Source organism: Eschrichtius robustus, chromosome 3, assembly GCF_028021215.1.
Source record: "Eschrichtius robustus isolate mEscRob2 chromosome 3, mEscRob2.pri, whole genome shotgun sequence".
Classification (NCBI taxonomy): Eukaryota; Metazoa; Chordata; class Mammalia; order Artiodactyla; family Eschrichtiidae; genus Eschrichtius; species Eschrichtius robustus.
The window spans coordinates 12,873,762-12,888,805 of NC_090826.1; the positions used below are offsets into that span (position 1 = coordinate 12,873,762).

The window sequence follows — 15,044 nt, forward strand, 5'->3', positions numbered from 1 at the left end:
TCCCACTGAGAGAGAGAGAGAGAGAGAGAAAGAGGGCGGGGGAGGGGGAGAGAGAAAAATCACGTTGCCCTTAAGAAAAATGGCAACTTTCTGATTTCTCTGCCCTCTCCCAAGATGGCTTCCTGGATGCTCTTGGGCCTTGGACTGGAGCCTCTTCCGGGCTTGGCAGGGGGCGGGGTTCATTGAGCAAAGCCTTGCGTGCTGGCGCCCGCGACGGAGACGCGCCTCAGGGCGCAGGCGCGGAGAGGGGGTGGGGGGAGGAGGGAAAGCGGCGAGTAAGATGGAAGATGAGGAGGTCGCTGAGAGCTGGGAGGAGGCGGCAGACAGCGGGGTAAGGAGGAGCCGCCGCCCCGGGGCTGGGCCGGGCGGGACCTGGCGTGAGGGAAGCCTCCGGGGAGCGGGTCTGGGGATGGTTCTCCCCGAGGAAGGGCCCCGCACGCCGGGCCGGGGGCGAAGGAGAGGCCCCCGGCCCCTGAGCGCCGTGAAGGCCTCTTAAAGGGGCCGCGTTCCATTTCTCCCTCAAGCTTTGCCCGGTGCGCCTCCTTCCACTCACCACCCCCTTAGCGACGTGCGCGTCGCCCGGGGCGCCACACCCGCCCCCCAGGGCCTGTTTTCCAGGCGCCCGCTAACCCTCCCCAGGCTCCTTTGATCCTTTCCCAGTCGGTCCTCCCCCCGCCCAAAGCACCATTTTAAAGTTCATGTGCTTTGAAGAGGAGCGACACACCATGTGGGGAGGGGGTGCGCGGACCTGGGGCGGCAAGCCCGGCTCCGCAGAAGAGCAGGAGGAGGAAATTGAGTCATTTCTGGACCCCTCAACTCTGCTAAAATCCCCCACTGCTTTGCGCCATACGCCACGATGGGCGAGTCTGGGGTTTTTTTCCTCTTTCAATTTTACTCTGAGAGCCCGCGGCAGGCTCGTCTCCCGGGGACACCGCCGTAACGACCGAAAGCCCAGCGGGCAGCCTTTCTCCCCGAGGCCCACCCAACGATCTGAGCACCGGGGAAGGGTCTTGAAGTGTGATCGCCGGGGTCGAGGGGGGAGGGGTGCGATATGTAAAGTAGCCGCATTCCTGGAGGAGGAGGGGGAAAATGGACCGTTCGACTTTGCTTTTTGGAGTTTTGTTTACCTCCACAAGCTATATATAGGAAATTAGTTTTTCCTAAACCGAGTAGCCAGTTCTATTAGGTTCGTGTTTAATTTGGTCTTTTCAGAGTATGTGGTTCTATGATGACCCTTGTGAAGGTGGGGAGATGTCTTTTTGTCCTCCCCCGTGTTCGTGTCTGTTCAGTGCTGGCTCGAGTGACATCCACCGTGAAGGTTTGTGTCGGAAGTAGGGCGTGGAGAGCCGAGTGTACCGGGGTAGAACAACAGGACCTGGGTTTTTTTTCCCCCAAGCGCCTTTAAGGGTGCTTGTCAACGCTTGAAGAGGCCGAGAAACGGATCCTCTCCCTTAATATTTCCTTGATGTTGAAACTTTGGCGTTGAAGTTTTTCCCGGTGGTGGTTCCGCGCCTCTCTCAAGGTCTTTGTTTCCCACTTAGCATAATTGAGGATTTGAAGAATTAATTCGTTCAGAAGGTATTCGGTACAGCTCTTATGTGCCGACCATCTTTCTTGGATTTTGACTTGAGTAAGGAGAGCAATCGGAAGATTTTATAGGGAGCAACAGGTGTCAGCTAGGTATTTATTTATTCAACAGACATTTTGGAGTGTCTGCTCTGTGCTAGACAGCGTGCTTAGCAGTGACTTTGTGCCAGAGAATTTACAATCTCCGGTAGGGGCGTTTATTGCCTACCACGAATGTGAGTGAATCATTCAGAACCCCTCATGCTGCTTCCTGCAAAAAAGCTTGGCCTACAGTTTGAATATGACTCAAATGATAAGTTTCTTGAGAATCTTGTCCTTTCTTTTTTTTTCTTCACATGTTTCAAAGGGACATGAGTTTCTCATGTTAAGGAATAAGAAAATAAACAAAAATGAAGGTAGGGTTCAGAAATTGAGGATTGCTTTAGTTTTTCAGAACTGTTAAGCTGCTTAGAGATCAGCTAGCCCACTCCTGCATTTTATAGCTGAATAAACACCAGAGATGTAAGATTTAACTTAGATCATTCTGGTGCTCGTCCAGTATTCTTTGTACTGTACTTTACTAAAACCCTTTATAAGTGCCAGGTACAGAAATAGAACCCAAACCTTGTTTCATTGACATCATGAGCAGTACTGCCAAAATGCAAGTTCCCTTATATAGCTTTTATTTAATTGAAATAACCCGTAGAGGTATTACCTTCCTTTAGTAAATAAGGAAACTGAGGCTTAGGGAGTAACCTCTCTTGCTCAGGGGCACACAGATAGTAATTGGGAAGCTGGGATTTGACCTGACTCCAAAGCTGGATTCTTTCTCTAGCATTTTGCTGTCTCCCACCTGGGGACCTATGGAAAATCTGGGAGTTGGGCATTAACTTTCATTTTTCATGTTTGTTTTGGGCTTATATTTGAAGGTTCTCTTGAATTTGATTCCCTTTGCAAATTTCACAAAGGGTCTTGTAAATGTGCACTTTAGAAGGAGGGGATGAAGCATAGTGTCTGTATCGCTGGGAAACCAACTAACTATACAGCGTCTTTCAGACGTACCCGGTTGCATATGTAAAAGTCTTAGCTTCAGGTTACCCTGTCTTTCAGCTGATATATGGTAATGAGTGTTAAATTACACATACACAACCCCTTGCAAAAAAATGAAACACCGGGATGGCAAGACTAGCAAATGGGGTTGACTAATTCTAAAAGTGAGCATTTAAACTTTATATAATTTAGAGGCAGTTCTAATCCTTGAAAGTAGAGGCTTTTGGTGATCCCTGTCCTCCAACACCACAAAAGAATTTTGCCATCATGCTAGAATTTTTTTCTTATTTGTCAGTACATGTGAGGTCATTGTTTCCTTTGTATTTTCAGAACACTCAATATCAAGTTCTATTGTGTCCTTCAGGGGAAGACTGACTTTGAGAAACACCTCAGATATTCTGTAAATACACTGCTTTTTGCTTTTAGTTAATATGGTGAACACTTATCTGATATAAAATTGTCCCTTTACCTGTTCTGCCAAGGAGTTACATCCTCAAAAAAAGGACAATTCAAAAAATGTAACTTACATTCCATTGAGGAAATGCTTCTTTAAAAATATGCTGCCTTTGGGAGAAATGAAAATGTAGAATTGAGTTAATGTTGATTCAAACTCTAAATTGTGTCCTTGTCTTAAGCACATCTCAAGGGACAAATAGCGTACAGTATTTTGTAATCCTCACTCCCCCCGAAATCAGATCAGCAGTTTGCTCAAGTTGAAAAGGCGAAAAGGGCTCAGGTGCCCAGGGCACAGCAAAGTAAGGTGTTTGCAGCAGAGTAAGGATCTTATTGCAAGGTGCCAAGCAAGGAAGTGGGAGATAAGTCTCAGATCCACTCCAACTTGGTCTTTTAGTTAAGAGTTGGTTTTTTGTTTTGTTTTGTTTCTGTTTTTGTTGGTTTTTTGTTTTTGGGGGGTTTTTGGCTGAGCCGCACGGCTTGTGGGATCTTAGTTCCCTGACCAGGGATTGAACCCGGGCTCTCAGCTTGAGAGCATGGAGCCCTAACCACCCTAACCACTGGACCGCCAGGGAATTCCCTAGTTAGGAGTTTTTAAAGGGGAAAGAGAGGGGAAGCTGGTGGTTAATCATGCTCTTGTGACTTTTTCTTTTTTTTTAAGATTATTTTCCAATCAGTTACACAAGAACTACTTTATAGCTACTTTATTTATTTATTTATTTATTTATTTATTTATTTATTTATTTATAGCTGTGTTGGGTCTTCGTTTTGTGCGAGGGCTTTCTCTAGTTGCGGCAAGCTTGGGCCACTCTTCATCTCGGTGCTCGGGCCTCTCACTATCGCAGCCCCTCCCGTTGCGGGGCACAGGCTCCAGACGCGCAGGCTCAGCAGTTGTAGCTCACGGGCCCAGTTGCTCCGCGGCATGTGTGATCTTCCCAGACCAGGGTTCGAACCCGTGTCCCCTGCATTAGCAGGCAGATTCTCAACCACTGCGCCACCAGGGAAGCCCTTGTGACATTTCTTAATCATAGTTCCAGGAGCCAGGCTGTCTGTGGTCTATGTGCCTCCTGCCCGGTGGTCTGTGACCTGGTGGTCTGGATGTGGAGCCTGCAAAGGTCATCTTGTTCTGAAAACAACTTAGACTTGTGCATCAGTGATGTTATCAGAGGTTACAGTCTTCAGATATCTGGTACTGGTTAATTATTACTGTGCAAGCATGGGGTAGAATTTAGAGGAGGAAAAAGAAAAGGGAGAAGGGAAAAAGTTTAAAATCAAAGCTTTCTTAAAAGCTGGTTAATGGACTCAGGTTCAAATTTCTGATAGTTTGAAGCTTTATATTCACTTGTTGTTTAGACACACAAAAAAGATATGACCTAGTCCATCTTGTCGGTAATGAGCTAACCCAGTCCTAGGGGAAGACAGATGGTACATAAATGGAATTGGACTGGTATTTATTATAAAGCGTTGGCAACCTTTCTAATTTCCTTGCATTTCAAAAGTTGCGTTTTATTCTTTTTCGCAAGGGCAAGTCATGTAGGTAATTGGAAAGAAATGCATCTTGCGTAAGTTAAAGGATACTGGTCTTCTGGATTAAGAATTTAAATTATGTTTACTTTCTACCCTCATTGAGCTAGTCATCTAAACGTTAGCCCTTCAGCAGTACTGCATGGTATATAAGTCTCTAGTAAGGTGTCAGTAAACATGGAATACCTGCTGTATTCCAGGTACTAGGCACAGCACAGTCCAGTGGAGGAGACAAGTGAGGCAGCACTTTCTTTGGCACAGACAGGGTACCGTGGCTGGGATCAGAGACAGTCTTGTAGAGAAGGTGATAAGATTTGAAGGACCAGTTGAATTAAGCAGTAGTAGGTTTGGGAGGGGCAGGTAGAATGTAGGACAAATGCACACATAGGCAAGGAGGCAGTGAGAGAAGAGAATGTAGCTTTGGGAGAGCTACAAGTATTTCCTTCTGGCTGGAGGGGGTAGGGTGTTGGCAGGACTGAGTGGAAAGAGATGAGGCCTGAGAGGTATGCGGAGAGGTATGCAGGGGCCAGATCAGGAAGAGCCTCCTTGTACTTGCTTCTGGGGAGCTTGGACTTTGTCCTGAAAGCAGAAAAGAGCTTTGGAGGCTTTTTTTTTTTTTTTTTTTTTAGCAGAGTAGTGACATAGTTTTTAATTTAAGAATTAAGAGCTTTGATTTGCTTATCTTTCTTTAGAGAAGAGGCCATTCTCCCTGAAGTGTGGCTGCCACCTCACTTTGGGGTCTTCAGTGCTACCTGTAATTGCTGTCATCACAGAAGGTGTACAGTGGCTGTGGATAGTGGGCAAATACTAGCTATTTTGGGGCTACCTGGTGCTGATTTCCTTATGTCTGTCCTTACAGTAAAGAAGGCATTTAAGATTTGTGGTATCAGCACAAATCTAGGTGTACCATGCCCAAAGGAACCATTTCTAAGCTATTTCTGGTCCTTTTGGAAAGATTGAGTTCTAGGCACTGATGTCTTCAGAAGGGACTTTCTATAAAGCAGTTAGTTTAGACATGATTGTGCTGAGCAGTCTGTCCCTGGGACTCTGGAGAAAGCTTTTCACTTGTAACTGCTCAGCTCTTTTCTTTGAGGCTGCATGGGGGTCTTGTTCCCAGCATGCTCTGGGTATACAAGAGAACTGCCATGGTGCTGTGGGTTGGAATTCGGAAAGTTGCTTTTCCTTCTACAACAGGACAGAATTGTGTGTCTTTCTAAAGCTTTTGGTAAAATCCTCCAAGAGAAAAGGCACTGTTGTCTAGATCTGGTGACTCAAAAGTATTCTTGGGGCCAGCCCTTTCTTTCCAGTTTCCCCCTTTACACTGTAGTGGGCCTCCCACAGTTAATGTCAGTTTCTGGCTGTATCAGTTAGCTAGCCTTCACAAGGTGGAGTGGGTTCTTTCCTGCACACTTTCCACGGAAATAGAAATTTTTTCCTGTCACGACAACTACTGACTTGTTGGTTTCCTAGGAGAAGATTGAGTTTAGCTACTTTTATCTGTGGCCAAAATGCAGAATGAAATGGGTTTTTTTTTTAAGTGGTAGTTATAGAGATTTCTCTTCCCAAGGGTTTTTTAAACTATGCTAGCCTCCGCCAAGCATCCTTCTCCTTAATATCCAGCTCAGCTCTATGCAAGATAAAGGTTAAAACCAGCCACCACAGAAATTAGCAACAAATCCTAACATCGGTCTGTGTGTACATAAAGAGTCTTATCCCTGAGGGTAAGAGATTTTAAAATGTCCCTCACAGTAAGTTATCCACTCCCCACACGCAAAACTCTTTTCCTTATAAAATGAACACAGGAAATAGTCATTCCTTTCTAAAAGGAATAATAAATATGTACAGATAAAATTGCATTCTTTGGAACTTCCCTGGCGGTCCAGTGGTTGACTCCATGCTTCCAACACAGAGGATGTGGGTTTGATCCCTGGTCGAGGAACTATGATCCTGCGTGCCGTGTGGCGTGGCCAAAAAAAAGATTAAAAAAAAAAGTTGCATTCTTCAGGGGTGTGATCCTTAGATGAGATTGTACAGGACAGTTATGACTCGTGTCTGGAAAGATCAGGACTGTCGTTACTCTTCATAGACGTTGAGAGCCAAATTACCAGCCCTCATGCTCTGGCCTTCTTGGCTTATTAAAAGCATTTGCAACCCTTCAGCTGTCAGTTCTGTTTCTGCTACCTAGTTGCACATCTCGGTGGTGAATAAATACTGCCTATAAACCTGTGAACTCCCAGATCCCACTGGCCTATCTGAAAGGGCTTCTTAGACAGCATCTTGAGGGCTTGTTACTGGGCAAGTGGAGTGCCTTTTTACGTTCATTATCCCATTCTGTTTCAGTGACCTAGTGAAGTGTAGGTACTATTATTCCTAGTGTCCAGGAGAGGAAATCACATGGTCGGTCTCAGCCGAGGCTTTTGGCATCCTGAGCCTACACTTAGGGATCTTTTTGGACAGTTTGTTTACCTTTGCTTCTTGGCAGATATTTAACTAGTTAAGTGCTTTAGGGTGCTTAGTTGCTAGTTCCTTTGAAGTATTGTATTTGTTTTGCCTGGGATTGACCTCCTGCTTCTGTAACCTGGATGACGAGCTAATAAATTTTGTGTATCTGAGAAACTTGAACTCCGTGCTCAAGAGCCAGAAGGACAATGCTGCTGTTAGCTGTTAATACTAAGAACAGTGACTGCAAGTGATATGCTGGTTGAAATCTTTATGTAATCTTTTTTTTTTTTTTCTGGCCTACTACGCAGCTTGCAGGATCTTAGTTCCTGAACCACGGATTGAACCCGGGCCCTTGGCAGTGAAAGTGCAATGTCCTAACCACTGGACCGCCAGGGAATTCCCTGAAATCTTGATTATAAATGGGAAATAACTTTTTAACATCTAGCCAAGCGGAGAGAGAGAACGTAAATAATTTTTGCTCAGATCTCTTGAGAAGATTGAACATCTCTGCTTAATTTTTTTTTTTTTTTTTTTAGCTACTCTATTTATTTATTTATTTATTTATTTATTTTTAGCTGTGTTGGGTCTTCGTTTCGTGCGAGGGCTTTCTCTAGTTGCGGCAAGCGGGGGCCACCCTTCATCGTGGTGCGGGGGCCACTCTTCATCGCGGTGCGCGGGCCTCTCACTATCACGGCCCCTCCCGCTGCAGGGCACAGGCTCCAGACGCGCAGGCTCAGCAGTTGTGGCTCACGGGCCCAGTTGCTCCGCGGCACGTGGGATCCTCCCAGACCAGGGCTCGAACCCGTGTCCCCTGAATTAGCAGGCAGACTCTCAACCACTGCGCCACCAGGGAAGCCCTCTGCTTAATTTTTGCTCAGATCTCTTGAGAAGATTGAACAGCTCTGCTATCTTAGGATCCCTTTATCTGTACTTCACACTGCCAGCCCTCGGGTATTCGACCTATATACACTTTTTGGGGTGCACATTGTTTTTTAAATATTGAATCTGAATGCCTTTACCTGGGTCTTGATTCCTCTCAGTCTCCTCTCTTCCATAGTCCCCACCGCATATTACTTACCTACATATTGTGTTACCTGTTGTGTTTTGTCCTGCCTGCTTTATTGATTGACTTGGCCCTGGAGGCATTGTTTGCTGCCCCTCCTGGGTGTGTGATTCTAACTAGCCTTTGGTGAAGGCGCCCTTGGGTGTTTGAATAAAACCTGGTGTTGGGGGGTGGTAATAGTGACTTTGCTCTGTCCCCCAGTCTGTATGCCTAATGTTTCCTTTGGGAGAGGAGACTTGCTGTCTTCATTCTAAAAGGCAGCAAGAAAGAATAGGTTGCCTCTGCCAGTCAATGATGCACTTCCACTCTCCATGGCAGGAGAAGTCAGAAGTCTAGGCTAAGGGTTCAAGTGCCATGTCTGAGTTTTGGGCAAGTCACTACCTACTGTCAACGAAAAAATTAATCAATAGTCAGTCTAAGAAAGAAATGGAAAATTTTACTCTAGCCAACCTGATGATTATAACCCGGAGACAGTCTCTCAGAGAGCTCTGAGAACAGTTCTGAAGAGGTAAAGGGAGAGGCCAGTAGATGTGTGATTTTGGCGAAGGGGTGCGTGTGTTTCAACCACACATCTTGGTAGAAGGTTACTGCTGTTCACGAGAAACAGGTAATCTTAGTTAATGGTTTTAGTGCTTTCTAAGTATGGGAAGATGTGAGAAACTGGGTCCATAAAATTTTCTCCTGAAAATATCTGAGGGCCATTTCTGCCAGTTTTCCCAGAGCACAAAATACCTCATCCTGATCTTCACCCTGAATTCTTTTCAGGTGTATTGTAGGTCAGTGACTGCAGTGGCTAATGGCTTGATTCTTGCAGAACTGGATGGTAGGTAACATTCTTTATTGTATAATCCCTTCCCTTTCGGTCTTCATTTCAACCAAGGTTTGGGAGGCATTTCCTGACCAATTTGCCCCATGGCGCTAGGAATGCTCATTCCCAGGTCAGGTGAGGATTTTGTTGATAGGCCACTTAATGTGCTATTATTCGAGTAGGCCCTGTTAACAGTAACCAAAAGCTCCTCGACCACCTGACTTACTAGCCTGTTATGGTCCAGGAAATGGTTCCCTCTTGTTGCTTCTTCCTATATCTAGGGTTAGACTATTACAGTCATTGATCTTACAGAACTGTATATCTGGTCAGTTGTTTCAAGTGACCTAGTCATCATTAATTTTGTTGGAGGCTCAGTCATACATTTGGTAGTGCAAAAAATTATAATCTTGTAAAACAGGTAGAATACAAGTAATAGAGCTAGTAATGTTAATAAGGTCATAAGTAAGTATTTAAGCTGAGAACTTGCATTAGGTGCAGCCCAGTATCTCCCCAGGTTGTTCGACCAGTCTGTTCTGCACCAATCACTGTGTTTAAGGAAACTGATATATTGGCATTGTACATAAAGTTCACCGAAGATGTCTGCATGTACAAGGCAAGTGGTAGGTCATTCTGACTCCTTACAGGATTGAGAAAGGAATGTTATCTACTAAGGAGGGGTGTAGCCCACACCAGAAGAAAAGTGGATCTTTACGGTTGAGCAGGTATTTCTGCAGTTGGGAATGTGTGGTTAATGCATAATACAGGTGCACAATGCACACTAGAAGGGGAGGGAGGAGGCCCAAATGGGCAGAGGAATCTTTTGTGTTTAAATTTTTCCTGTTTTGTCTTAAAATAATTTTTATTTCATCACTACCTTTCAGCTTCGTTTTTCTCATTTGTAAAATTAGATTAATAAAATCTGCCTTGCCTGGTGATGAGAGTTAAATAAAGCATTGAGTAAATAAAGCATCATTCAAAGACAATGCTGGAGCAGAGCGTGTTGTTGCTCTGAGTGTGAGGGCTGCTCTCCAGCCATTGACAGTGTGGCCTCTGTCCCATTAGGGTGCAACAGGACTGGCTGAGGGGTCCCTTTCTTGGTGCCCCAGAGGACTAATATGTATATTGTTTACTCTAAGAGGTGTATTGCTTAATGTTGTATGAAAAGGGAAAGGAGAAAGCAATAATAAACATGGAGAAAGGGGACCCCCATTAGACTCTGCTTCCTGTTTTATTCCAGGGGTTGGGCTCACCACCGCTACTCCCACCCCTGCCTGTTCCACTCCTTTAAGGTAAGGGACTGTGTGGATTCCCTCCCCCATGGAGACCCTCTGAAGAGGCACTGGAAGCAGAATAATACATTGTCTCAAGATGGCAAGTTACAGAGTTTCTGAGGGATACATCTAAATTGCTAGGCCTGGGGCTTCCCTGGTGGCGCAGTGGTTGAGAATCTGCCTGCCAGTGCAGGGGACACGGGTTCGAGCCCTGGTCTGGGAGGATCCCACATGCCGCGGAGCAGCTGGGCCCGTGAGCCACAGTTACTGAGCCTGCGCGTCTGGAGCCTGTGCCCCGCAACAAGAGAGGCCGCGACAGTGAGAGGCCCGCGCACTGCGATGAAAAGTGGCCCCCACTTGCTGCAACTGGAGAGAGGCCTCGCACAGAAACGAAGACCCAGCACAGCCATAAATAAATAAATAAATAAATAAGTATAAATTGCTAGGCCTGTTCTGGAAATTTGTTCCTTTGGGGCACTTCTTAGATTTAAGATCTGGACTTTGGAATTGAGCTCTGCTGTAGTCCTTCCTCAGGCACTGTGGGCTTGCACTCACCTGGCTTGGGGTGCGCAGGCAGGCAGGTTGGTGATCCCTGTCAGTCTTTATTCTGCTTCTTAGTTCCTGCGGCCACACACCAGCCACACTCCTGAACCTTTTTGCTTCCTCCTCTTGAGGTTTAGGGTTCAGTTCGCTCACTTACTAGTTGAGTAACCTTAGGCAAGTCAGTTAACCTCTGAGCATGCAGCAGGGGTGCTGTACATCGCTTGAGTTGTGGTGAGGATTAGGGTGGTGAAGGAAGGACCTGGTGCCTTCCTTACACATACCTGTGGCAAGTGTTTGGAGAGTGCGCTCCCACCACCACTACTGTGAAGTGCTTAAGGCAGCCTTAGATTTTATTTGAAACATGGAGAGTGTCACTGCCTTTGGATCCAGATAGACCCACTTCATATTCTGGCTCCACCCCATAGTAGCTGTGGAACCATGGTCAGGTTACATAACCGCCTCTGAATTGGTTTGTAAATCATTTGTAAAATGGGGATATATCGCTAAAATCTTGTTTCATAGGATTGTTCCTTGATTTATGTGTTGGGTACTGTTTTAGGCACCCCGGACAACTGCAGTGAATGAAGTTTCTACTCTCATAAAGCTTACTTTCTAGTGCAGAAAGATGACAGTAAATAGTAAATAATATTTTATACACACACACAATGAAGAAAAATAAAACAAATAAAGGAGCATAGAAAGTGACTGGTAGGAGTACCTTTTTTGTTTTTTATTATTTATTTATTTTTTTAATTTTTTTTAATTTGGCTGCGCTGTGCGGCTTGCGGGATCTTAGTTCCCAAACCAGGGATTGAAACCGGACCCTCGGCAGTGAAAGCGTGGAGTCCTAACCACTGGACCACCAGGGAATTCCCCAGGAGTACCTTTTCTTAAAAACGGTCAGAGAAGGCCTCTCAAATAAAGATAGGCTGAGAGAGCAAGCCATGTAGAAGCTGCAGAAGTACATTGCAGGCAGAGGGAACGCAAGTGCAAAGGCTCTAAGGCTAAATTGTGCCTGTTTTATCTAGTAGGAATGGGTGAAAGAGAAAGTGGCAAGAGATGAGGTCAGAGGTAGCAGGGAGCCAGATCCAGTAGAGACTAGGAGGCCATGGTGGAGATCGCCTTGAAATAGGAAGCCATGTGAGGGTGTTATTTAAAAACCAAGTTAACTTCTGTTTAAAACAGAAGTTAACTTGGTTTTTAAAAAGGTAGTTTTGGCTGCTGTGTGTAAAGTAAACTGCAGGGGCAAGAATGGAAGCACAGAGACTAATTAGGATACTATTACAAATGACCATTCAGGGGCTGTTGGTAATTTGGACCAGGGTGGTCACAGAAGCAGAAGTGTTGAGAAAATTCAGGGTACATTTTGAAAGTAGAACCAACGAGATTTGCTGATGTGGGTGTGAAGGAGGCATCGAGATGAGTGCAGAGTCTTTGGCCTGATCCCTAGAAGACTGGAATTGCTGAAACGGGGTGGGTAAAGGGACTGTGGGAGGAGCAGGTTTGGGTGATTGGGTAAAATCAAGAGTTGGGTTTTGGACACAAAAGGTTGAGGTACCTTTTGAAATCCAAGTGGGAATGTCAAGTTGACAGTTGTGTATCAATGGTTTTAAAGCTGTGGAACTAGATGAGATCAGTTAATAAGCCAGCTTGGATACAGAAGGGCAAACTCTCCAACCTCAAGGGATCAGGAGAGGAAAAGGAACCTATCTTGTTATAGGAGAAATCAAATATGGAATGTGAGAGGGAACTACCAGGAGAGTAGTGTCTGGAGGCTGAATAAAGAAAATGCTTTATGCATTCTAAATATAAAAGCTTACTTCAATTAATGGACTTCCCTGGTGGCACAGTGGTTAAGAATCCGCCTGCCAATGCAGGGGAAACGGGTTCGAGCCCTGGTCCGGGAAGATCCCACATGCCGCGGAGCAACTAAGCCCGTGTGCCACAACGATTGGCTCTAGAGCCCGTGAGCCACAACTAGTGAGTCCACGTGCTGCAACTACTGAAGCCCGTGTGACTAGAGCCCGTGCTCCACAACAAGAGAAGCCACTGCAATGAGAAGCCCGCGCACTGCAACGAAGAGTAGCCCCCTCTCGCCGCAACCAGAGAAAACCCGCGTGCAGCAACGAAGACCCAACGCAGCCATAAATAAATAAATAAATAAATAAGCAAGCAAGCTTACTTCAATTTAAAAAAAAAAATGCTTTAAGGAAGGAGCATTGAGCAGTGCTGAATGCTGCTGAGAGGTTGGGTGAAGATTTGGAATTTACCAGTGATTTTGGCCAATGACTGCATGTCTTTGGCAACTTCGACAAGAACAGTTTCAGTGGGACAGTGGGGCTTAGAGAGCTGGATTGAAGTGAGGTGGTGAATGTTACCCAGAGCAGGGCCTGAGCCAAACATTGGGCGCTGGATGAGTGCTAGTTGCTGTTATGCCAACATGACAAATAGGATCCACCAAAGTAGGTCTTGCACATCAATACACACCATGCCTCTTGGGTCCTTAAGGCACTTAGTCAGTAGTTGCCAACAGATGAAATGTACAACAGAGGCACATCTTATTCTAAGGTTAGATCTAAAGCAGTGTTGTCCAACAGAAGTATCATGCAAGCCACATAGGTAATGTAAAATTTTCTAGAAGCCACATTTGAAAAGTATAAAGAAAGAAGTGAGGTTAATTTTAATATTTTTAATTTAATCCAATATACAAAGTAGTATCATGTCAACAGATAAATATTGAAAATATATTAATGAGCTATTTTACACTCTTTTTTTTGTACTAAGTCTGGGAAGTCTGCTGTGTATTTGGCACTTAAAGCACGTCTCAGTTTGGATTGGCCACATGTCAAGTGCTTACCAGCCACACGTGGCGGTCACCACTGCACTGAGTGGTATAGCTGGATCTAGTGCAGAAGAGAGTGTGCCCAAAGGATTCCCTCTTCCTGGGCAGGCGCAGAGAGGTCCAGAAAGCTGTAGCGAACTTGGAAAAGAAAGCAGGAACTGGTTGTTCCTTATGAGCAAATATGAATTGTTTGGTCTTTACAGTGTACCACCCCAAAGCCCTTTGTGGTTTTCTGGTGTGCCTAAGTTCTTCCAGTTCATATCTTGCTGGCCCTAGGAGTTACAACTAATTTTATGCAGTAGCTTTTTGAGTAGTGTTGATACCAAATATGTTTTGTTTTTTTGTTTTTCTGGGTTTTTTTTTTTTGGCTGCTTTGGGTCTTCGTTGCTGCACGTGGGCTTTCTCTAGTTGTGGCGAGCGGGGGCTATTCTTCGTTGCGGTGCGCGGGCTTCTCATTGCAGTGGCTTCTCTTGTTGCGGAGCACAGGCTCTAGGCACACGGGCTTCAGTAGTTGTGGCACGTGGGCTCAGTAGTTGTGGCTTGAGGGCTCTACAGCACAGGCTCAGTAGTTGTGGCTCATGGACTTAGTTGCTCCGCAGCATGTGGGATCTTCCTGGACCAGGGCTTGAACCCATGTACCCTACATTGGCAGGTGGGTTCTTAACCACTGTGCCACCAGGGAAGTCCCCAAATAATAAGAACCATTGCTGACTGCAGCTAAAGTAATCTCAGATGGTTTTCCAAACCTAGATTTTTTAAAAGAGAGATGGATCCATTATCAAATACCTTTCTAGATTTGAATATCTCCATTTAAGAAGTATCTTATTTGGGGTTCCTTTTTTCTTTCCCTCTATTCATGTTTTCATTCTTTCTCCCCAACTTTTTTATGCCCCTTCTCTTCTCCTTAAAACTCTAGTCCTTTAAGTTTCTGCAGCTTTCCCTCACTTCTCATGGCAGGCTCGTCCCCCCTTCATTTCTCTTTTCAAAACACTGCTGATACAACCAACATGGCAACTGTGGTTTATCTGTCTTCTCCCACCTGGCTAGGCTCTCCTCATCAGCGGGGATTGCCTTACTCATCTCTGGGTTTCCAGCTTCTAGCACATCTCCTACTTTATAGTAGGTTTTCCATAAATGCTCGTCTCCAGCTTTTTTTATCACAGTAAAGCAAAAGGAAAATGGCCTTGAGATACATTAACAAAGCGTAGACTTCCTTAGGTAGGGAGGGAGCTTTAGAACTATATCCTGTGCCCTACAGTGGCCCACGTAATTAAAGTGGAATGTTTTCCTTGCTTTGGGAGTAACAGAGGAAGGAGGAATGTTTTGTGGGAAATGGAACCTTCAAACAGACTAACCTGCATCTGTATTAAAAAGGCAGCTGATGGCCTAGCTGTACCCCCACAGGTCTTCTTTGTCTCTCAACTTCTGATTTCTGCCTTTTGCTTTTTCTGAATTACCCGATCATGTTTGCTCAGGAGTTGA

General features: G+C 45.3%; 1 protein-coding gene across 5 annotated transcripts in view; it reads left to right on the forward strand.

The window, feature by feature from the left end:
• Positions 1–258: 258 nt before the first annotated feature.
• Positions 259–15,044, forward strand: part of SZRD1 (SUZ RNA binding domain containing 1) — a 31,797-nt gene continuing 17,011 nt past the window's right edge. For 4 of the 5 annotated variants that reach the window (XM_068538986.1, XM_068538987.1, XM_068538989.1 and 1 more), the window contains exon 1: positions 259–331. In XM_068538986.1, the coding sequence (XP_068395087.1) occupies positions 281–331 (51 nt within the window). In that variant the 5' untranslated portion in view covers positions 259–280. Of the gene's footprint in view, positions 332–8,863; positions 8,922–15,044 lie in introns of all 5 variants that reach the window. The other variant, XM_068538988.1, reaches the window with a different exon arrangement.